The 25,152-nt window shown below is 40.7% G+C and overlaps 1 protein-coding gene across 5 annotated transcripts in view; it reads right to left on the bottom strand.

Annotated features, from left to right (window-relative positions):
- LOC131693654 (hexokinase type 2) overlaps nt 1-25,152 on the bottom strand; it is an 84,382-nt gene that overhangs the window by 5,467 nt on the left and 53,763 nt on the right. For 3 of the 5 annotated variants that reach the window (XM_058981665.1, XM_058981661.1, XM_058981663.1), the window contains exons 2-6: nt 13,951-14,113; nt 13,702-13,886; nt 6,212-6,385; nt 3,879-3,978; nt 3,293-3,488 (exon numbers count right to left, since the gene is read on the bottom strand). In XM_058981665.1, coding sequence (XP_058837648.1) covers nt 3,293-3,488; nt 3,879-3,978; nt 6,212-6,385; nt 13,702-13,886; nt 13,951-14,113 — 818 coding nt within the window. Of the gene's footprint in view, nt 1-3,292; nt 3,489-3,878; nt 3,979-5,735; nt 5,836-6,211; nt 6,386-13,701; nt 13,887-13,950; nt 14,114-14,531; nt 14,683-25,152 lie in introns of those variants that run through there. The other 2 variants (XM_058981666.1, XM_058981662.1) reach the window with 2 other exon arrangements.

A 25,152-nucleotide genomic window follows, 5' to 3' on the forward strand; every position in this document is an offset into this window, starting at 1 on the left:
CTAGAAGTGGCAGGGTCATTAGAACAGCTTTAATGCCTTACGGGCTTAACTTTTGTCTTCTACTGATGGAGGTCGAGCTAAGGCAGCATAACTACGAATCACTCAAGTCCACCAGCATGCCTCTTGACAAAGACAGACTTGTCCCTCTTTACCGTGAGAACCGACAGTTTAACTTTCTCTACCCAGTAATCTCTAGCTAAATGAATATCGGTAAAATGTAAAAAATGTGACTACATATAATCGAAATAAAAAAAAAAAAAAAAAAAAAAAGAAACGGTTCAGGGCCACCGAATACAATCAATGTTTTGTTTGACCTCACACGAAATATTGATTGGATAGTAAAGAGTCCGCGATATCCACCAAAATTGAGTCCACACAAGAGCTTCCTTCAGAGGAAGAGTGCAGGTTCCTGGTTGGCTTGATTTTCGACACCGCACTGAAAACCATTCAATGAAGAAAATAACAAAGCAAATTCTTGTTTTCCTAATTAGTTGATTTCAACAGAAAAATGAAAAACGTGACTAAATTTTCCCTTAATTTGGCGAGATTCTCAAATAATAGTTGTTAAAAATTATTATTGATTTTGATTCAAGACGCACATCATACGAGATGACAGCAAAATACCCAAGATGCACACCTTACTGAAATACATCAAGGTAGTGATAGCAACTATGTTCATACACGTTGGTGGCGACAATGTGTTCATACACGCTGGGCATAACGGTTATGCTGGTAGGTAGTTATCTCAGCTTGGAAAGCTTGTTTTAGTCTGGACGCAACTACCTGGACCAGTACACAAACAACAGAGATTCAACTGACCTCATTTTGGGTTTACCTAGCTTTTCTTTAAAACATTTCAATAAAGGAAAGATTTTGATTGACATTTTTTTCAATACATGTATACTGAAAGTTAAAAGTATTGTCGAAAGTTGTCAAAATCATTCCATTTCGGATTAGGTCCATTATATAGTCAAATTTCAATTATTAACAAATTTTGTAATATGCAATATGATAATTATTTTTCACCTTTTGAGATTCCAATCTGCTGGCTAACTAAATAGAAAAGAAATAAAAATTATACCTTTCATCTGAAATTGAAATAATCAACCAATTACCAATAACTCTCAAATGCATTTGGCTATTTCGTCTCGTTTAAGAGTGCAGATCATAAAAACATAACATTATGAGAAACATAACATAACATAATTATATTTAGATGTGAATTACTGGCATACGGAGTATTTCCACAATCTAATTCCCTACCTTCATCCATCGGTCGGTGAAACAAAACGTTTGAAATATCCTGTTTTATTTTACGATGAAAAAGTTTAATTCAACAATGAGATTAGTTGAATCCCAGTCGTTTGTGTCTTGGCTGAAATGATAGTATAACGTCATATGCAATTGTGTCTGGACAAGCGTTACAAGCTGAGACAAGCATTTAAAGCGTTAGCTCGGGTAAGCTTTTCAAGTTTTGTGCTAGGCTGAAACGTTGGTGTCCAAACTGAAACTGACAGCATCAAACCAACAGCGCTGGATTATTGTTTTCAACAAAAACTTAGTTCGCCCAAATATTAACTTTTTTTTATTTCAATTGTAGAGGTTTTAACCTTAAGGTCATTCGCCTCTTCGGGTTAGAAAAATCTCTTAGGAAAAATTTCTAACCCTATGTGCGGGGTCGGGACTCGAACCCAGGTGCGCTGCGTACAAGGCAATCGATTTCCCACTCCCCGAAATATTAACTAGATGAAACCAAAAACTCAACTAATTTTTAGTTGAAATTGTGATGAATCGGTTTTCCATGCGCGATTCAAGCTCGGACTAAACGGGTACCAGACGCGAAGTCTCGCGGACGACCTCAAATCAAAGATGGGACAAACAGTGCTCAGATATACACACGGAAAGGGCTGTCGCATGTTAGACTTTCCGGGTCAACGGGTCATCCATAGTTATTGATAGTACGCGACACACGAATGCAGAGTTTAATGAAAGCTAAGAAACGGAGTTAGTGGCGCCGGATTGTTGACGAACTAACGAGAGAAAGATCGATGAGCATTCATTGGGGAACAGCCCCGCGTATGCGATTTCGCCAAGAAAGTTTGTCTGGATTCCACCCGGAACAGAAGATCTACCGCTCTGCGTCCCCTCAAAATAGCGCGAAAGAAACTTCTTTTTTGATAGTGGAGTTCCCACTTGCTCTCTTATCATGTGACAATAAAGCCTCAGAGCTAGACAGAATCAAACTTAACTTGTTGAAGAATATGTTGGAATCGACCAGGAGGCGCTTGTTGAATGTATTTCGCAAGTTTCTTGAGGGTAACATTGTCCCTCATGACTGGTGGCAAGTGAAGGTCCTCGCGATCCAAAATCCAGGAAAACCCACCTCCGACCACAATTTGTATTGACCGATCGCAACGCTGTCCTGTATTCGGAAGTTGTTCGAGAAAACAATCCTATTCCGCCTCGACAATTGGGTCAAAGTAAATGGCTTACTCTGATTAAAAGTCCCATTTTCGGTTGATATGCATATGAATGAATGGATTGGTTTGATCGGACGCATTCTCACCACATGAAAGCACGGGAAAAAAGTTACTCCAGGTATCAGCTGTGACGGAATCCACTTCTTCGTATTTTGACCAGTGTTTTTTAACTGCGGTGTCAGGGGTGCGCGGGGATAAGTCCTATAAGCGAATTTCGTTAGAGTCATTGTCAATATATACGGGGATGCTGATTTTAACGTTGCCACATTTAGCGGTGTGCTGCATATTGTTACGCGAACCGAATGACTCTGCTTGGATAATGCCCTTGAACATAATTAGCACTTGATTTGAAATATGATGCAGTTGAAGGGTGTTAACTTCAACGAGATTGAGCTTCATTTTCACATTTAATAATTGTTCCACTTCCCGAATAGCTAGTCCTACGGGACATTTTGAAAAACAACACAGTTAGTCCGCAGTAGGTGCTTATGCTGTATATCGACACTCATCACTATTTCAAATGGTAGGTAGAGGCAACGTGTTTGTGCACTGAATAAAGAACAAGCTACAGATAAATTGTTTGCTTGCTTCACTGATATCTATAGCGGAGCGATTTTTTGTGTTTCTACTCTGTGCGAGTTGTGAAGAGAGACTTAACCTCCTCATGACGAGTAAAGCCAGATTTATTTGCACAGCCGAGACTATTTACATAAAAACACACTTCTTGGTAAATTTTATCCAGCTTAATTAACAAAAGTCGCGGTTATGATGTATTTCTTCCCACTGTGTATTATAACAATATAAATACTCACATCTGCCTGCCGGGATTTATACTAAACGAATCGATCTCCCGATCGTACTCTGTCCGCACGAAGTCCAACGCGCCATTGTCGCCGAAGGCACCCCACTCGGTGTTGATAAGCACGTGTTTCTTGGCAGGATCCTTGTAGCCATCGAACATTTCGCAGTTTTCCACCTTTTCCACGTAGCATGCATTACTGCCGGTGCCTTTCCGAATTAAAAAAAACAGCTTTATTAGTAAATGTATCGATAGTAAAATTTCACAAGAGTAGGATAGAGAAACGAATTTCGCAGAGGACAGGATGTAAATGGAGAAACAATAAAAATATAAAAGGAATGATTTCAAGCCGATTTTATGGTAGATTTTCAAATCTAGCACCAATTCATACTATTCGAGAATTTTATCGCTTCGAATTTAGATAAGGGAATTTAAATTTTGCCGGTTAGATGTAGGACATTTGGTCAGATTGTTAGCACAGCATCAGACAACGATACACACAAAAACTTATTTTTAATGTTTTTTTTTTCAGGACGACCCAGCTCCGGTATTACGAATGCTTTTTGGTGGGTTGAATAGCAACATCGAATCCTACATACCGACGATCAATCCAATTCTACAGTTGTGATTCTTCCAAGCACAGGACATCAGCGTGCCGGTGGTATCGTTGAGAATGGCACATATGTCGATTTGAACATCCTAAAGTTTTGTAATGACAGTTGATTTCGCATAATCGCACATTCGTTGCAAGTTTATGTGAGTTCGAGCAGTGATGTTCGATAGAATAGCATACAATACATACACATATTGATAGAAAGATACAATCGTTGAAGGAAAGAAAAGAGAACAGAAAAGAATCATAAATAAAACATGCTGAATATGAAACGGTGCAAAGCCTTTTTCTAAACACTATCAAATTTGCTAAGCTCTTCTCAGATGAAGTCTTATGTAGGCAACTTTATACACATGTACAACAACTATTCACCCATTTTCTCAATTGAGATTGAATTATTTTCTCGGTCGAAAATTTTTCGAATGTTTACCTAAATCTATCTAATTCGAATTGCAGAATACGGGTGGTTGTGTTTTGTTAGGTTCAAATTGAAAATGGTTCTTCTATCTAGGTAATTGAGCTCCATTCTATATGCGTATGCGTTTCGATGACATTTATATTCTGTGCTTCTATGTGTGGGCCTAGAAATGAGTGAACTGTTTAAATGGAATTATTACCAAATATGCGATTTAAAATACGGTCCAAGTTGTATTTTCGCTTAGTTTAGGAAAACATCATTGGAAAAACTAACTCTGCATCAGCATTATATCAAAATCCAGATTAGTTTAGACTCCCATCAAAAACTACAGTTAAATAGTGAAAACTCGTTCAAAATTTTTTCTTGAATCAGCGAAAAAGCGCTGTTAAACAACAGACTAACAAACATAACACCCGAAAACAATTCGTCGTCCGCTTTAACGGTCATTTTAAATGAATTCGGACTGTGGCCGCACTTGAGATTATGGCGCCACTGATATATGCGCAAGTATACGGGGATAGACCACCAGTGAAAAGTTGTTCCCGAGCCTTAGGGATAACCCTTTTGCAAATGAGTGGTTGGGACCGTGTATAAAAGGTGGAGCTAGTGTTCTAGTAAAATTGGCGAATCGATATTTTTTGGGGAATTTCCTCATAGTGTTATGTCTGTTAGTCCGTGGTTATATTTTTTGCTTTCGCCTACAAATTATCACAGCTTTCTAACAGCTTGCTGGCGTCTATAACGACCAGAAAAATAAAGTGTTAGAGAACGCGTGTTCTCCCCCTTACCCACTACGTAACTCAATTTAGATCCGTATCAGTTGTGACCTGTGAATGATCTTTTTTCTTCTTTTACGGCTTTGAATTCATCGCGAAATATTCGCACAGAACTCCGTCTACCGCTTTCAAATGTCTTTATATTGTCCATCTGGACCGAGCAGACAATCATGCTGTGAGCACGGCTGTGATTTTAACTAGCCTCAATTGATCGGGTGGCAGCAGGAATGAGAACGCACCCAGAGACACATGCTGCTCGAGTGATTTTCAGTTAATGGAGAATAAATGGAGGCATTCTTTGCGAATATGAAGCTGCTGATGGGATTACCCGGAAGTGCCAACTAAAGTTATAACCGTTATGTCAACTTATGAGTAATGATAACTGTGGATTTTTTCGTACGAGTGGTGGCTGGAAAAGGGGATAACAATAAATAATATAAACAAATAGTTTTGTGATGTTCGAGGAAATTAACTGACTAAAGAAACTTATTCAGAAGAGGAAGGAGGAGTGCAATTTAGAATTTGTCTTTTACAGTTACATCCAATCGATTTTCTGATGGTGTTGTATCAGCAATCAGCTCAACTACCCCATCAAGACAAACCAACTAGAGTGCCGTCATTTATCTGAAACACTGTAAGCAAGTCTTACCAATTATCACTCCAATTCTACAATTGCGATTACTATGCGCACACGACATAAGCGTTCCGGTGGAATCGTTTAAGATTGCCATTACAGCTATTGAAACGTCCTGGGTAGAGCCCGACAACGTGGGTTGAATGGTGGGTTAATATTATCAAAGATGATCGTGTTCGTTTTTGTTTGTTTTATGGTTGACGCGATGTTGTTTGTTTTAGTGCATACAAATTGTACACACGCGGCGCGCGTTGATGATTTGTAGGTTTTTTATGAGTTTGATTGTAGCATTTGAATTGTCGCCAATTTGATGATAGCAAAAAGTAGAAAAAAGAAAAATCGTTCACTTTAATGGTTTGTGACTTGAACCGTTCCGGGAATGAGGCCCTGCTGGCTAAAGCTTCCCTGTATCTTAAAGTCTATGGTTGCTTATTGTCTACAGTAAACAGTGACACGATAAGTGAGTGGTGGTAAATCGCGATCAAACTTACCCCTCGTCTGGCGATGGCGTCCTTCAACAGCTGAACTACATCTTCGCCGACGACACCGGCACAGTTGAATCCCTTTGTCCATCGGGCTAGAATACCTTTGGTAAGACCAAGCTGTGTCAGCGGGAATGAGAATGTGAAGCCCAGAGGTAGTCGCTCGTCGTACACTGAATGTTCCTGCAAATAGAAGGTTTTAAATTTGTTATTAAATCTGACTAACGCATTTAAAAAACACTAACACAAACATTATTTTTTGTTCAATTTCTCATACTATAGATTAGATAAACTTGACATTGTTTTATTTACAATATATTGACTAATGATTTTTTGACAATAAATGGTCGAAAATTCGGGCACTGGCTTAAAAGTTTCGCTTCATTTACACACGAATATTTCAATTGATTTGCTATAATTTATCATAAAAATAACTTCAAGGAGTTAACAACAGCGGTGCATCACTGTACTTCGACACCATGCGGCCTCAAACAGTTACCGAAAATAACTCGGTATACAATCTGGAGACAGTAACAACAACACTTCTTCCGAATAAAGGTTGTAATTTTTCTACTGATATACATACTGCTACAAAAAACTTCCACCAAACAATAGAGGTGTATCTCTCATGTATAAATGAAGGAAAGATATGCGACAATTGGTCGAGACTCAGACTACTTTCTACTTTTACCCATGTGGGAGCTACAAACGTGTAAAGTGAACGACAACAAGCATCCTCTCGATCTAGTGTAGTGTTAAGTTGTTTCAAGAAGAAAGAAAGCATTGGCATTACTCATGTCGTCACGAGTGATGTAGACGAAAAAGTGCTGCTCTTTTTTAAGGTTGCACAGAGAATGCGCAAAATTCGCAAACGAAAAAAGCAGTTTTTTTCCACACCGTATGTCAGATCTTCATAAAAATCAATCAGCAGTACTGTAACAACATTCTACACACGCTGATTGATTTTTATGAAGATCTGACATACGGTGTGGAAAAAAACTGCTTTTTTCGTTTGCGAATTTTGCGCATTCTCCGTGCAACCTTAACACCGCAGTCGCTAGCTTAGATTAGGCTTACTGAAGTTGCCTCCATTTACAGTATTCGCCATTAGGTAAAGGGCGAACACGAAATTATTGCGACACATTCAACAGGGCATAACTTTTTTACCATTGGGTAAAAATCAACCAAATTTTGCACACTTTCTCATTGATGTGTATTTTTTACATGCTGTCAAACTCGAAGTCGTGTTTTTCGATTCAACGAAAATGGAGGTGAACCAACGCGAGTCGAGAGAACAAATTCTTTCCAAACACCTGGAATTTCCCGTCACACCGGCAGTTGGGAAAAATGTTGAACATTCACCATTCAACCGTCTTCAGAGTGTTGAAGCGGTTCCAGAAGCGGTTGACGTTGGACCACGGCAAAGGAGCTGGAAGAAAACCGGGACCGGAGAACAAAAAGACGGAGGGAAAGGTGAAGCGGATGATTAAAGCAAATCCCAACGTCTCAAGCCGTGATTTGGCTAAAAAGATCGACATTTCGCAGAGCTACGTCCATGCAAAGAAGAGAGCTGGACTACATACATACAAGGTACAGAACTTCCCAAACCGCGATGAGCGGCAACAATCGACGGCTAAAACTCGGGCACGGAAGCTCTACGAGAAGATGCTGACAAAATATGGCTGCTGTGTGATGGACGACGAAACGTATATAAAAGCCGATTTTAAGCAAACTCCGGGGTTGGAGTTTTTCACCGGCAAGAGCAAGTTCTATGTGGACGACAAATTTAAGAAGAAGAAAATGTCGAAGTTCGCCTCCAAATATCTCATTTGGCAGGCCATCTGCTCTTGCGGACTGAGGAGTGAGCCTTTCATGACAAAGGGCAAGTAAATGGCGAGATCTACAAATCTGAGTGCCTCGAGAAGCGCCTTTTGCCGTTCTTGCAGCAGCACGACGAAGCTCCGCTATTTTGGCCAGATTTGAGAGTGACAGCGTTTGAATAAAGATACCGGTATATATAGAAGACAATCAAATAGAGGTATGCCAGCACGAACTGGCACCGCGTACCTGCCCCAGTTGAATAAAAAATACATGTCCCAGTGCAGACTCAGGTATTCCTAACGGCATTTTTGTGATGAGCATATCGGTCGAAAGACCTATTCCACCCAACCTGACTACAATTCAAAACTCACAAAACTAGAATTACACAAACCACGCTGTGCACCCATTAATGGCGTTTTCATTTGAACCCGAAACTGAGTCAGGTTCTAACCCCAACCGCTGTCAGTTCATACGTTTTGACAGCAGTTGGAGTTAGAACCTGACTCAGTTTCGTTTCAAGCAAAAACGGCATAAGAAAAGATTCTTACGTGCCAGTGCTGTAGTCAGACGGTACAACACGGAAAACATTCCTCGGTAAATGCTAAGGAGAATGTATTACAACCGGTTGCCCATTGACTTTGGAATTTCTAGTAAAATTGAGCAACCGAAAGTAAAAGTTCAAAGGACAGAATAAGCTTAATAAAACCTGCTTTACTAATAGTGTGGCTTAAATCTCTCGCGGTATTTCAACAAAGAATTGACCCACTGGGTTTCTGTTCCCATGTCGTAAGAGGCGACTAACAACAGATGTGGTTGTGGACCACTGTGAGGTTGATACCAGTATATTATCTTTCTCCAGACAAAACTAGCCTAGAGGATGTGTGGTATCCGGCGGCTTGAAGTATCTCAACCAAGAATTGATCCGCTGGGTCCCTGCTCACATGTCGTAAGAGGAGTCCTCTCCGTGCCGAGGACTGAATGGCTGGCAGTACTAAAATAATCCAGACGCGCACGGACTGTCGTGGATGTAACCCTCGCTGTGTTATGCGAATCTTTGGCATAGTGAACGTTTGTTTCTTCGCACATCGTGAGACTCAAATGATGGTCATGTCCCTAATACTTATTTCGGTGTTCGCTATAGACGATTATAAGCTAACGTGTTTGGTATCTTCTAGTTGCTGCACAATAAGTGCTATTAATGAAATGTGCAGTGCTCCAATCGAGTATGTTTAGAGTAACATAAATTAATCACCAGCCTATACGTGCAGCAATTATGAATCTATTCCTAGTGCAGGAATGAAAAGGATGCATAGCTTCGAGAGCAGTATTTCCGTGGCTCGTAACTAGCTCGAACCATCGTTATCTGCTCATAAGTACATCGTCTTTGATCATTTAAGCGTCTCGCTAGATATGGTCACATATCGCAATCCCAAATCGAATTGGGAACTCTACAAAGAGGGCTTGGTGGCTAGGTTGCATGGGTATCTTTCGACGATTGAATCTCCAAGTGAATTGGATGAGGTCGTGGATAAAACTAACTCACTCATAATAGCAGCATACCAAGAGGCTTATCCGCTTCGAGTTATGTGTGCTTCTAGAGGAACGCCTTGTTGGAATACTGAACTTGTTCGACTCAAAAAGTTATGACGCAGGGATGGGTCGGAGGCATTTAAGCTATCTCGCGAACCATACAGAAATGTCCGTCGATACTCTGAACGATATGGTTGGAAAAGCCTCTGTTACTTTTGAAAGAGAAAAACTTTCATGTCAGTTCGATTAGAACTGCTAATGATGAATATTCATCTGTCGAAGATGTAGTACTCAACTGTATTTTTGAAACACACTTTCCAGTCTGTACGGTGCCATCACTAATGACTGTCCCTTAGTTCTTTTCAGGTAGTTCTGATTCTTGACCATTTGCTCGTAGAATTGTGTCAACCAAATCGATGAAATGGTCAATTGAAATTTTTGTTCCATATAAGTCTACGGGAAAAGATGGAATCATTCCAGTTCTACTTCAAAGCAGATATAAACACTTCAAGCATATTTTGAAAAAAAAAGTTCTTAATTGTAGTCTTGCAACAAGATACATTCCATTAACATGGCTGAAAATAACTGTAAAATTCGTTCCAAAAGGTGGCCGCGTCATTGAAAAAGCTTTTTCGCAAAAGCAATCAAGCTTAGGACATTGAAGGTGTTCTTGATAACGTGTATTTCGAATCCATTTTGGAAGCAGCACGAGGTCATGGAGTACCTTCATATATCACGAACTGGATACACGTAATGCTTATGAACCGGAGCTCGTCCATTGCAGTTCTTTAACTCTAAAATTGGACTTAATTGGACAGCTCACATTGATTTCAGAATCAAGAGAGCTTGCATGGCCTTTGGCCAATGTAGACGGACATTAGGCAAATCTTTGGGACTCAAACTCAGGTACATTCAGTGGATCTACTTAACAATTGTTAGATCAATACTGGCATATGGGTGCTTTTGTTTGGTGGCAGTAGGGAGAAGTCATGACAATCGAATCAAAGTTAAACCATCTTCAGAGGATCTTGATAGCAATGACTGGCGCGTTCTCGACAACACCTACTGCTGCTCTAGGGGCAATCTTGAATATATGTGTTTCTGAAACAAGAAGCACTTTCTTGTGTATACCGTCTTAAGGTTATTGGGTTCTGGAACAGTAACCCAATAGATCGTGCAACTAGCCACACAAGACTGTAGACCAAAATAGTTACTTGGGATGAGTATACTCTTGATCCCATTGACCACACACTCACATGTAGTTTTTCTTTTACAATTTTTAATGTGAGAATTTCTACTCGTCCAATCGGCACTTCAACAGGGAATTTGCAGTGAAAGAATCTATTTAAGCTCTGACAGACAGGCTGACCTGGAAGCATTTAGCTCAGCAGATTCGAGATCAAAATTAGTAATCGCATGTTGAATTAAAATCGAAGAACTCAGCATTTCAAATACTATCAACATGCTATGGGTACCCGATCATTCCGGTATTACTGAAAATGAATGGGCGGAGAATTGGCTAGAGCGGGCACTGCGACTACCTTTTTCGATAAGTTGGATAAAGCACAAGATTCGCTCCTGGGCAACATCCGAACATATCAACCACTGTCACTGATGGAGTGGAGCTGATATTGACATTACCCAGTCAAACTAATTCGAAAGTCTAACTGATGTCTTGCGGAATTCCAGCTCAACCGAGTCAGAATGTTTGGTTTGATTTTCCCGAATGAAAAATATGTATAAGAAAAATGATTTTTTTAAAAGAAACTTGTTATTGTTTGGGTACAGAATCCGGTACAGATTTTCCTATAGAAGAGTACTGATAGAAAAGATTTTTCAACTCCCGGTACAGATTTAATTGTGGCAACACTGGCAAGAAAGGACAGCTGATCACGAGTACCAAGATGGCTTTACCGATGATGACATTGGAATTTCTAGTAAAATTGAGCAACCGTCCGATAGACAGAATAAGCTTCATAAAACCTTTCTTAATAATATTAGAATGTATCAGTCGAGTATAAACTTTAGCGTAAAAATAGGTCCTATCGGTAAAGTTCTTCAGCTAAGAATTGCTTAAGGGGAGAATATGATTAATTCGGTAAAAAGTAATTTCTAAAAATGTTTGGCGACATAGAAAATGTTAATTAATATTAATTCAAATTTTCATTGCAAAATACTGAAAATTGAGCGAGTGACAGCGAATCTTCGGGAACGCTTCGTCGAAAACTTGGTTTGCGATGTACATCATAACTCAAAATCCACTGGACCAAACGTTTTAAAATTTTGTACAATTCTTTTCATCATTCCGCATGGGAGCTTTGATATTTTTCTCGATTTTTTAATTTTTCGCAATTCTTTGAAGTCAAAAATCCGCTTTTCGCTTAAAAATCCGGGTAAAATGTTCTTGTAAAAATAATAATAATAATAGTTTCGTAAAACGCGCTTGTTGTTGCCTAAGCAATGATATAATGAAGAACTGTGCGGAATTTAAAAACGATTCACATAGGAATTTTTGAGTTATAGTGTACACCGCATTTAATCGAGCTGCCTCAATATTTAACAGCAAAAATTCAGGAAAATATTGTTCAAATGTTGTACGAAAATTGATTGAACAGATTAGCAGTATCATAAAAAAAAATTGGAGCGATTTTTTCCACAAAAAATCGCTCAGCAAAACATAGGCAGGAAACATCTCAGTCCTGGACCAGGTCCTTCCGATGATTCAACACTAAACCCCACGATGTAATTGATTTCGGGGATATAGGGCAAAAGGGTAAATCCGCCGAAAACCGCACGGAACAATCGTGCTGCTTCGGGAATGGCAGCAGACGTTTTTCCAGGCAGTCGCTCAGGTATATTTTCTGGTTGGTGGCTCCGGTTGTAATTAATATGTCGCTCTCTTTTCAAACCACAGGTGCAGATTACCTGCCGAACAAGATATTTATTAACGGACTTTACGTAAATTTTGTTGTCCATTACTATGCAAATGAACTTCGTTAGCATCGTCGTGTTTTGGGAATGTTGCTTGTTTATCGCAGTTGTGGACGATATTCTCAGTTTGCTGGTGACATCTTGGATGGAGAGGTTAGGATTCCCCTTGAAACTACTGTCAACACATTTTGTCGTAGCTGTAGCTTCCGGCTTACGATTTCCCCCTGAACCAGGCTTCCTGAATCATTTACGGAAATTATTACCAAGCTCACGATCATGAATAATAATAAACCTCGTATTCATGAAACGATCTGTGTTTCAACAAAACTAGCTCACGGAAAAAATGCATAACGTTTCATTCAATTATTGGGTGGATTACTGAGCTTGTGTACTGAATATGTAAAGTTTTTTTTATGATTATAGTTCATATTATCTGCAACCACTAAAAGAGCCTAAAATATCGACCAATTTCATTGCTTGTTTGTTTGTTTATTAAGGTTTTAACCCCAAGGGTCATTCGCCTTTTTGATTTCATATACAGACCAATTTCATGATTTCAATAGGTTAGTCACGATTTTTGTAATTTCTCTTCGTGCTATCGTAATATATTATCCCACTATCGTATTTTTCGAGTGGAGTAATGTGATTCATGTTCATGATTTTATGAGATTATTCACAATATTCGTAATTTTTATGTACGTATTCCCATATCTGTTGCTCGTGTCTATGACAGGTCGCTAGTAGCGGGACACAACTATATTCTATTTCATGGGACAGTTCACGGAACAAAACTGAATCCATGAATGATATTTTAAAGTTTGTGGAAAACTACACGTGGAACTTTCAAGACCATGTGTGCAGAGTTGCATGAAAGTGAAAATGATTAGGAATATCTTCTAAATTTCACAAGCACATAAGATAGATCGTGAATATACTATGAATCAAGGACCAGTTCGCGAATTCATGAATATTATTTTCTGAAATTGTAGACTTTTCCACGAGCACGAATGTTGAGTCGTGACTAATATATAATAAGAATCATGAACCAGATCACTAATCCAAGAATTATATATCATGAATTTGTGAATTATTTAGGATTAAATATATTGAACATAATTGCAATAAAATTGGCGCTCTTCATTTGCGCAATTTTCTCGGAGTGGTTTCGAACATTTAATGTGAAGTTTACTCTAAATTTTTGTGATCGGTGAACCTACCTTCATAAAGTTAGCTAAACACTCCGCAATGTGATCAAACAGCTGGGTCCCACTGCCAAGCATAATACTCTGTGGAATGGCGTAGATTTTTGACAACATCTCGAAGTCATTCTCATCCTTGAGGTGAATTAGCAACACTCGGAAGTTGGTGCCGCCAAGATCAAGCGCCAGGAATTTGCCCTTTTCTGATAAAAAAAACAATTCGAAACTCAATTTCGTTGAAAAACACCAATCGTTACACCAAAATACCTTTTCCATTCGGCAGGTCCTGCACGTAGGTGATGAAACACTTGACGTCTGCGGTGGGTTGTGTTTCCTTGCGCAGACCACGGTTGATCTCGATTAGTACTCGCCGCATCAGTTCCTCGACCTGTCTGTCTGTTAGTATCAGCTCCTGACATTGTTCACGTATCTGCAAAGAAAGTGTCCAAGGGGAAAAGAGCAAAATCATTAAATTGTTGACGTGCTTTAGATTAAAGTGTATCGCAAAACTGTTTGTAAATACGGAGGAATAATCTGTGTTTTCCTCAGAATAACCACAGGCATATTTTTTTATTTATTGTTGATTATGCAAAGTTATTTAAGGAAGCTAGGCGATTGGCTGCGTAGACACACCCAAAAACAGTTTACACATTTTTTCGGAGTCAAATATTTCACGTAATTCCCCATCGAGCAAATGTTTGCTTGTTTACACTGTTAATATGATAATAGAATTTTGGAGGTCTTTAAATTAAGATCCATTGTTTGCACAGTGATAACATCAATTTACTAGTCATTAGTATGTTTCATATTGAACACTTTGAATTTAGGCGAAATATTCTTTTAACTACCTTTTCTACACGTGAAACCATTGTGTTGAAAAAAATCCGGTACAGAACAGATGACAACTGCAACGTGTCCGAATTGGTACTGCTTATTGCCACAGTAAAGCTTCAATTGGTGATAATTAAAGAGATACTGTTCAATCAGTAGAGTTGATGTCGGCCAGCTTTTGTGTACAATCCTCAATGAAAAGCGTTCCAGTCTACAGCAGCAGACACAGAGACAGACTGAACTTCTACCGAGTTTTTAAAAATGAGCCAATAATTACAGACACACGCGACGCGCCTATCGCACCGACATGTGTAGAATATTCAAAATGCTGTTGGTAAACAAATTCAGCGATTAATTTACATGTTCACACACATTCAGCAGGTTCAAAGTACGATTTCTCCGTGTCTTGTTGTTTTTGCATTTACTACTGCGAGCCCTTTGATAATTGTTATTTATTGTTAAAGAAATGTCGAAGCAGAACTATTAAGCAAGCTTTGGTCAAATTTGATGATCTACATTCTATTTCACCAACCGGAACTAAACTATCACAGAAGCATTTGGTATTACGTATTTCTTATTAAATGATATTGCATGGCTTGCAAAATGTTTGACACTACATTGACTCCAGTTTGGACCGGCCCGTGCCAGTCACGACGTAATAGGAAACACGAGTTGGCAACTATCATCACTTCCATCTCTTGTTTAGTTTAGACTATAAGTTTTTATTTTGACATTCGGGTCGGCCCTAGGCGATCTTCACCGATAATGGATGCAATGGGCGCCGGTTTTGACTTATACATATGTGCAGTACGCTAATTGGGTCAGCTGATCTTAATCATCGTCTGGTACAGCCACATTTGAAAACATTAACAAAAAGTCATTTCCTGATGATGGTATGCGATAGCCGTTGACATTGGTCTTGAACATGTAGGTATCGGTCCTTGAAAGTGCAACGTAATTTAAAATTCGTTGCTACCGTACATAGAAGATACATTGGATATCTATCGTTCACTGCTGACAATTTTTGAATCTGAAAGACACCAACCAACTGTGACGGTATGTGATTAATCTATTTCCGTGCCCTGTCTGTCTGCGACTCGTTTAAAAATTACTTATGTTGCCACTCAAATTGTGGAAAAAATAAAACTTGCTAAAAAGACACATATTAGTTACCAATCCAGAACAGGTCTTTCAGCTGCTGGTTGAATTAATAGGCGTACGATCGACAGTCCAAAAAACTGCATACGCTATGTCATATGCACGTGACTACACAACGCCCGTCCACTGTTGCCGCCGCTTAAAAACCGATCATTCATGGCATACGGTAAGTGAAGGATAACAACAGTTGAATGGCCCCCGGCTGACTTAAGACAAGGGTACGCGATCGCGATGAAACAGGAAATTAGCACGCTCATTCGTGAATACAATGTGCATCGTGGTTTTTCAGCTTGAATCATTTTGAGTATACTGTCGTCAAATAGGGTAAATTGTTGATTGTGGACGTTAAAAATACTCGCATCATCCTATTTTGATTTGATTTATGTTATTTGTAACACGACCAGTGAACTCGACTACAGTGAATCTGTGCTATTTTTTAGTTGGTACTAAAACTATTTCCGAAGGAAGTATGGTACACATTCAATACACGGACAACTAGTGCATTGAAAATAAACACATGAGAAGCTATATACGACAATAGAAGACCTACAATTGTAATTAATTACATTTGCTTGGCTGGTATCTCTCTTCACGGGTCAAAGAAAAAAAACCTTCTCATGAATAGATTGTCTCGTCTCAGGGCTTTATGTTTATCGATTCTACGTAAGATGAGTTTACTGCTAAGAATTGTTAGAGACGGGTAAATGTTGTCGACTCCGGCCTGATTATGCATACTCTTTTTGCCTTTTTCCTATAGAAAGGTTATGCAATCACCCTGAAAATCGATCAGTTCGGCGAGTTCGGCAACTGGCTGTGTGTATGTGCGTGTGTATGTATGTGACCAACAATTGCACATTTGTTACTCGAAGATGGCTGAACCAATTTTATTACTTGAAATTCCTATATAAATCGCTATCAGCATGTTATCTAAAAGATTCAAAACTTCGTAAAATGCGTCCCAAATTTCTTGGATTTACAGTTTCAGTTCACCGATGCCCAATCAAAACCACATTGACCAACTTGGACACCTTTGGCGGGAAACGACAGATTCGGGAAAGTGGCTAAGTTTCTAAATTGAATTCACATCTGCTTGTTAGAAATGTTCGACTCGATTTTCCCAAATTTATTTTCATCTAGAAGCCACAGCATCCCTATTTACTGCTACCAAATTTCATTGAAATCGGAGTTCTGGTTCCTCTGTTATGGTTTGAAGTATGCGGTCACATGCAAAATTCCTATACAAGCTGGTATAACCATTATATCTACATGATGCAAAACCAATCAGTGGCGTAGTAGACCTCCCCCTACCCCCTATCATTTTGAAGAAATTTGAAAGAAATGAATATGTTCAACAAAAATATGCCTAATATTTTAAAAGGAATTCTCAAAGTTTCAAAAGTAATCTTGTGAGAATATTTTCTTGTAGTGAAAATTGGCGAAAGACCTCGACACCTACCGGTCGGCTCATTGTGGAGACTAGCTCTACCGTCGAGGACTACAACGAGTAGATCGCGGCAAAACTGTGAGCTAAATGGCTCCTAGTATCGTGACAAAACTGGGTGCTTATTGGTTCACGAAACGGACATCGGTACCGAGAGAAATTCCGCCACATTATGTAGTCCTTGACTGACGGCGAACATGGACTGGAGAGTGTACGAGAAGTATCCCCATAGTGACCACCAGGCGATTCGCAACTTCATCGGCAAATGCAACCCTGCTGCAGCACGGAGAAGGACGACCAGTAAGCTATAGTGGAAGACGAGTCTTTAACGAAAACCTCTTTGTTGAGTCACTTCGGCGAACAGCGGAATCAAGTACGTTGATGCGGCTGATCTAACATGGATTGTGACGTTACAATGCCACGAAAACTGGAGCCATGCAGTAGACGACGTGTAGCTTACTGGTTAAATGAGTAGCTCAGTATGCTACACGTTGCTTGTCATAGAGCCAGAAGGCGGGCTCCGAGAGCAAAATCGGAGAGTGAGAGAGGTGCGCAAGCGACGCACAGAGCAGTAACTGGGGTCGAATCCTGGCCAAAACTATTTTTTGCGGCTATTGCTGTTATTTTGCCTTAATATGAACTAAAAATAGACAATAACTAGTTTTTGGGAGAATTTGGCATCTATCCACCTACCAGTGCAGGGGTCAATTTTCTATATCATTCCGAATACTAGTATTTTTGAGGTGATCCTTGTGAATACATTTGTTTTTCCCGTTGCATGAACAGTTGGTCACAGGGATGCCTGTGCACATATTCATAGAGATATATTTTGCCAAACATATTATTTGGCCCTACAGCATTTCGGCGTACCTCAAATTAGTATAAATATCAATATTTTCAAATCATACGTCTCCCAACCTTTGAACGGAACGGATCGTTATATTTCACAGTGGTGTTCGGTGTGTAAATTTTAGTGAGTCAAGGTCATCCTTTGTTCGTTCGTTAGCTGCCGTTCTGCTGGTGCCGGAAGTAAATCCAGCACATTGTTTTCGCTGGTGCGGAACAATCGACGTTGTTTGCAGATAAGTTTTGCTTTATTTTTTTCCCTCGTTTGCTTTCTTTCCTTTTCCCTACTTTTACTCTACCTTGTAATCAAATAATAAGACACATTCCCGTTTATATAACGCTCTGCCCTCGTGCTTAAATGGCCGAGGGCGAAATACCATCTGATGTAATCATGGAAGTCCCTGATCCCCCTAATACTCGCATTGCTCCCCGTATAAAGCAGTACCCAGAAGGTTCCTCTGGGCCATGGGTGGTATATTTTCGGACCGGAGAGAAACCGGTTAATATTTTAAAACTTTCTCGAGATCTGACTGCTAATTACCCGGCCGTAACTCAGATAACACGTGTTCGGGCAAACAAGATACGTGTTCTAGTGAATGATCTCGGGCAGGCAAACGCGATTGCTTGCTGTGAGCGCTTTACGCGGGAATTTAAAGCGTACGTGCCTTGTGTGGCCTGTGAAATCGATGGGGTAGTGTCCGAACCGGGCCTGAAATGCGAAGAACTGTTGGAGCACGGGGTTGGCTGCTTTAAGGACCCCTCTCTTGAACAGATTAAGATCTTAGAATGCAAACAATTGTATACCGCAAACACCGAGGGAGGTAAGACTACCTACTCTCTATCAGGCTCGCTTCGGGTGACATTCGCCGGGTCCTCTCTTCCCAACTACATCCTCCTTGACAGGGTTCGCCTACCAGTTCGCCTGTTTGTACCGCGGGTCATGAGCTGCAGCAATTGCAAGCAGTTGGGCCACACAGCCACATATTGTGGAAATAAGAAACGATGCGGCAAATGCGAAGGAGAGCATGAGGATGACTCTTGCGACAAAGAAACTGAAAAGTGTATTTGCTGCGGGGGCCCTTCACATGCTCTTAAATCATGTCCTGCGTACAAGCAGCGCCGGGATAAAATTAAGCGCTCCCTTAAGGAACGCTCAAGGCGTTCTTATGCAGAAATGATAAAGAATGCTTCGCCATCTGTCCTGTCCGAAAATCCCTATGCTGGTTTGGCTAACGTTGAGCAAGAATCTGACGACCCACGAGAGGGAACATCTTTGGTTAACCCAGGGGAATCCAGGAAGAGGAGAAATCCAGCCTCCCCTACATTGCCTCGTAAGGGTGCCAAGGTGTCGTCCACTCAGAGTGCGCCATCTACAACCAATAAATCCAACGGAAGTGATGCACAAAAGCCGAAGCAATTTGCTCCAGGACTTGGAAATATTAATTCTAACAAGGAGTACCCACCACTTCCAGGGACACCAAAAACCCCAAGTGTCCCCTTTTTTCAAACAGATACTCAGTCCAGTAGCGGACTAATGAAATTTTCTGACATAGTGGACTTAATTTTCACAGCTTTCAATGTTACTGATCCTCTTAAAAGCCTTCAGATACGTTTTCTCCCTATAGTGCAAACATTTTTGAAGCAGTTGACTACTAAATGGCCCCTCCTTGCAGCGATCGTATCCTTCGATGGCTAAGTCATCGAACGAGGTCACCGATTCGATCACTGTTCTACAGTGGAACAGCAGAAGTATCCTCCCGAAAATCGATTCCTTTAAATTTTTACTAAATAGTTTAAAATGTGATGCTTTCGCATTATGTGAAACTTGGTTAACTTCCGATATAAATCTCAACTTCCACGACTTTAATATAATTCGTCTGGATCGAGAAAACCCCTATGGAGGAGTACTTTTGGGGATCAAAAAGTGCTATTCTTTCAACCGAATTAACCTCCCTTCGACACCAGGCATTGAAATTGTCGCTTGTCAAGTTTTAATCAAAGGTAAAGACCTTTGCATTGCTTCCATCTACATTCCTCCTAGAGCCTCGGTAGGGCACCGAACGCTTTGTAATATCACGGAATCCTTACCGGCACCGCGGCTAGTTCTGGGAGACTTTAACTCGCACGGTACGGTATGGGGCTGTCTTCATGATGATAATAGATCAACATTAATCCAAGATCTTTGCGATAATTTCAACATGACCATCTTAAACACGGGAGAAATGACGCGGATTCCTACACCACCAGCACGCGCAAGCGCGTTGGATTTATCGCTTTGCTCGACATCGCTACAGTTATATTGCATGTGGAAAGTGATCCCTGATCCCCACGGTAGCGATCATTTGCCTATCGTAATTTCAATTGCTAACGGTTCAAGACCATCGGAAACAATCAATGTATCGTATGACCTCACACGGAACATTGATTGGAAGAGTTACGCGACCGCGATATTCGTTAAAATCGAATCCACTCAAGAACTTCCTCCGGAGGAAGAGTACAGGTTTTTGGCTGGCTTGATTCTCGACAGTGCGAATCAAGCTCAGACTAAACCAGTACCCAGCGCGAATACCCATGGACGGTCTCCCACCCTGTGGTGGGATAAAGAGTGCTCAGAGCTGTACGCGGAAAAGTCCACTGCATATAAGGCCTTCCGGGAAGACGGGTTACCCGCTAGCTATCAACAGTACGCGTCGTTAGAAAGGCGAATGAAGAGTCTAATGAAAGCCAAAAAACGCAGTTATTGGCGCCGGTTCGTCGACGGGTTAACGAGAGAAACAGCGATGAGCACTCTTTGGGGTACGGCTCGACGTATGCGTAATCATAATAGTACCAACGAGAACGTGGAATATTCAAACCGTTGGATATTCGCTTTCGCCTAGAAGATCTGTCCGGACTCTGTCCCGGTACAGAAAACGTACTGCGCCGCGTCTTCTCACGATACCGCGAACGAAACACCGTTTTCGATGGTGGAGTTCTCACTTGCTCTCTTATCGTGCAACAATAACGCCCCAGGGTTAGACAGAATCAAATTCAACTTGCTGAAGAATCTGCCTGACACTGCAAAAAGGCGCCTGTTGAATTTATTTAACAAGTTTCTTGAGGGTAACATTGTCCCTTATGAATGGAGGCAAGTGAAGGTCATCGCCATCCAAAAACCAGGAAAACCAGCCTCCGACCACAACTCGTATCGGCCGATTGCAATGCTGTCCTGTATTCGGAAGTTGTTCGAGAAAATGATCATGTTTCGCCTCGACAATTGGGTTGAAGCAAATGGCTTACTGTCAGATACACAATTTGGCTTCCGCAAAGGCAAAGGGACGAACGATTGCCTTGCGTTGCTTTCTACAGAAATCCAAATGGCCTATGCTAACAGAGAGCAGATGGCATCAGTCTTCTTGGATATTAAGGGGGCTTTTGACTCAGTTTCTATCAACATTCTGTCAGAGAAGCTGCACCAGCATGGTCTTTCACCAATTTTAAATAACTTTTTGCTAAACCTGTTGTCTGAAAAGCACATGCACTTTTCGCATGGCGATTTAACAACATCGCGATTTAGCTACATGGGTCTTCCCCAGGGCTCATGTCTAAGTCCCCTGCTCTACAATTTTTACGTGAATGACATTGACGATTGTCTTGCCAATTCATGCACGCTAAGGCAACTTGCAGACGACGGGGTGGTCTCTGTTACAGGGCCCAAAGCTGCCGACTTGCAAGGACCATTACAAAATACCTTGGACAATTTGTCTGCTTGGGCTCTTCAGCTGGGTATTGAGTTCTCCACGGAGAAAACTGAGTTGGTTGTTTTTTCTAGGAAGCGTGAGCCGGCGCAACTCCAGCTTTTATTAATGGGTGCAACGATCAACCAGGTTTTCACAATTAAATATCTCGGGGTCTGGTTCGACTCTAAAGGTACCTGGGGATGTCACATTAGGTATCTGAAACAGAAATGCCAACAAAGGATCAATTTTCTCCGAACAATAACTGGAACATGGTGGGGTGCTCACCCAGGAGACCTGATCAGGTTGTACCAAACAACGATATTGTCGGTGATGGAGTACGGGTGTTTCTGTTTCCGCTCCGCTGCGAACATACACTTCATCAAACTGGAGAGAATCCAGTATCGTTGCTTGCGCATTGCCTTGGGTTGCATGCACTCGACCCATACGATGAGTCTCGAAGTGCTGGCGGGCGTTCTTCCGCTAAAAAATCGATTTTGGGAACTCTCATATCGATTGCTCATCCGATGCGACATTCTGAACCCGTTGGTAATTGAAAACTTCGAGAGACTCGTCGAGCTTAATTCTCAAACCCGTTTTATGTCCTTGTACTTCGACTACATGGCACAGAGCATCAATCCTTCTTCGTACAATCCCAACCGTGTCCGTTTCCTAGATACTTCTGATTCTACTGTATTCTTCGACACATCCATGAAGGAAGAGATTCGTGGAATTCCGGACCATATACGCCCGCAGGTGATCCCCAATATATTTTATAATAAATTCCGAGAAGTCGACTGCGACAAAATGTTTTACACTGACGGATCAAATCTCGATTGGTCCACTGGCTTCGGTATCTTCAACAATACTATCACCACTTCATTCAAGCTCAATGATCCTGCTTCAGTTTACGTCGCAGAGTTAGCTGCAATTCAGTACACCCTTGGGATCATCGACACTCTGCCCACAGATCACTAGTTCATCGTTTCGGACAGCCTCAGTTCTATCGAGGCTCTTCGTGCGGTGAAGCCTAAAAAGCAATTACCGTATTTTCTGGGGAAGATACAGGAGTCCTTGTGTACGTTATCTGAAAAATCTTATCAGATTACCTTTGTTTGGGTCCCCTCTCATTGTTCTATCCCGGGCAATGAAAAGGCCGACTCATTAGCAAAGGTGGGCGCATTAAATGGTGACATATACGAAAGACCAATCTGCTTCAACGATTTTTTTAGTATTTGTCGTCAGAGGACGCTCAACAGTTGGCAAACCTCGTGGAGCAATGGGGAACTTGGACGATGGCTACATTCGATTATCCCAAAGGTATCAACGAAGCCTTGGTTCGGGGGGATGGATGTGGGTCGGGATTTTATTCGTGTAATGTCCCGACTTATGTCCAATCACTACACCATGGATGCGCATTTGCGGCGTATTGGGCTTGCGGAGAGTAGTCTGTGCGCTTGTGACGAGGGCTATCACGACATCGAACACGTTGTCTGGGTATGCGCCGGGTATTGTGACGCCAGGTCTCAGTTAAAGGAATCCCTTCGGGCCCGAGGTAGACCACCCAATGTACCAGTCCGAGATATGCTGGCAACTCGTGATTTCCCTTATATGTTTCTTATTTATACCTTCATAAAAACGATAAATATCCCAATTTAGCCCCTCTCTTTTATTTCTCGTTTTTAGAGTTTCCTCCTGCCTTGTGGAACCGATCAGCTCCAGAGTGCCACTATGTAACCGCCATCGCCCTTACCACTACGCCTGCATAGAAGGAAACTGAAGCGAGAGCGACTCGAGGTCCGATGACTTTTGAAGGATTCCCCGCGGGTCCGAAGAATACCATCCGCCAATCCGGTACTCGACGACTTACTATACTGAGGCGCAAATTTGATTCGCTGATCCCCCTCCCCCCCCCCCCCCGCCGTTCGAGCGAAAGTTGCAAGTTTTGCTCTTCTTTCCCTGTCTCTCCCCTGTCCTTGATACAACTGCTGCTACACTGATGCGGAAATAAGCCACCCTTTGAATATCTTGACCAAGCATAAGTTTTAGTTAAAAAATTCAAATTAGTATTCTGTATTCCTAGTTTTAAGATAGCTATAATTTTTACTCTTTATTGAAACTCTTGTCCTCCATCTTGTAAATAGAATTGAATCCCTAGTTTTAAGATTTCTGTGAAATTTCTCATAAATATTTGTTCCCCCTTTTGTGTACTAAACTATATTGTTAGTTTTATGATAACCGTAAAATATTTCGTAAAATACTATTACTCCCCCTCTTGTATATCAAAGTGAATCCCTTGTTTTAAATTTTTTCAAAAAAAAATCTTTTGGCCCTCTTTTCTAGTCTTAAGATAGCTGTAAACTTTCTTTTCCTTTGTATAAAAAAATATGTCAACATTGTAACCTGCTAGTTTTAAGATATCCAAATGTAAAAACAAAAGCATTTGGCACCGCCAAGCTAACGCATTTGTGCCTATCAAATAAACGAAATGAATAAAAAAAAAAATATTTTCAAATCGCTTGGAATTTGTAGATCGGACAAGATCGGAAGAGATTTAATGTTTTTTAGATAACCAGAATCTTGTTTTGTAATGTTGTTTCAGAAACATTGCCGGATCGTGCCATATAATGTAACTCTTTTAACATTCAAATTTGGAATAAAATGTTTAAAAAAGGTGTTTTGAAAGCTGGTCCAATATACAGCAACACTGTTTTTTTCAGTTATTTTTAAGCTGAGGTTATACAAATAGTTGTGTTCAATTACGTTTGTTATAATATTGTCTTTTTTAACACAGTCATCATCATATGAAAGCGATTTTGCTGGATACATAACAAAACATGATTAAAAACCCCTTAAAATATCACTATTTTACATCCATGCAAAAATTCTTTAGCAATTTTTGACATGCTCTTTATTTTGCCACATTATGCAGTATGCTTTTAGGTATGTAAAAAAATATAACTAATTTAAAAATCAAAAAAAAATTTTTTTTGGTTATTGGCCAAGAATTTGTTCTAGTTACTCCTCTGTGCGACGTTTCGAGAAGCTAGGAACGCTTTAAAAAGTTTAGCAAGCCAGTTTGCCATAAATAGCTGTGCTGTGAAGTACACACCAATCCTTGGGGAACGCGTACTGAATCGTTATGAAGAAGATCGCGTTTTCCGTCGACACCAGCTTAAACATGCCCGGGTAAGCTAAAGATAATCATTGAGAGTCTCTTCCCGAATCACGATCCAACTACCTGGTCACCGATACCGCATGGCAAAGAAGAAGTAGCAAACAAAACCGAGTGGTAAGCGACTAACGACGAGCTTAAAGAAGTGTTGATGCGACTGTAGATGAAAATTTTCCCGAAATGTGGAAGGTACAGAAACTGGTGTTGCTGCCAAAGTCTGTAAGGTCACCGGGCCATCCAACCTCGTATAGGCCAATGTCGCAGTGCTGCACAGTAGAGTACTGCTGTACGAGACAAACGAA

This window comes from Topomyia yanbarensis, chromosome 3 (genome assembly GCF_030247195.1).
Source record: "Topomyia yanbarensis strain Yona2022 chromosome 3, ASM3024719v1, whole genome shotgun sequence".
Classification (NCBI taxonomy): Eukaryota; Metazoa; Arthropoda; class Insecta; order Diptera; family Culicidae; genus Topomyia; species Topomyia yanbarensis.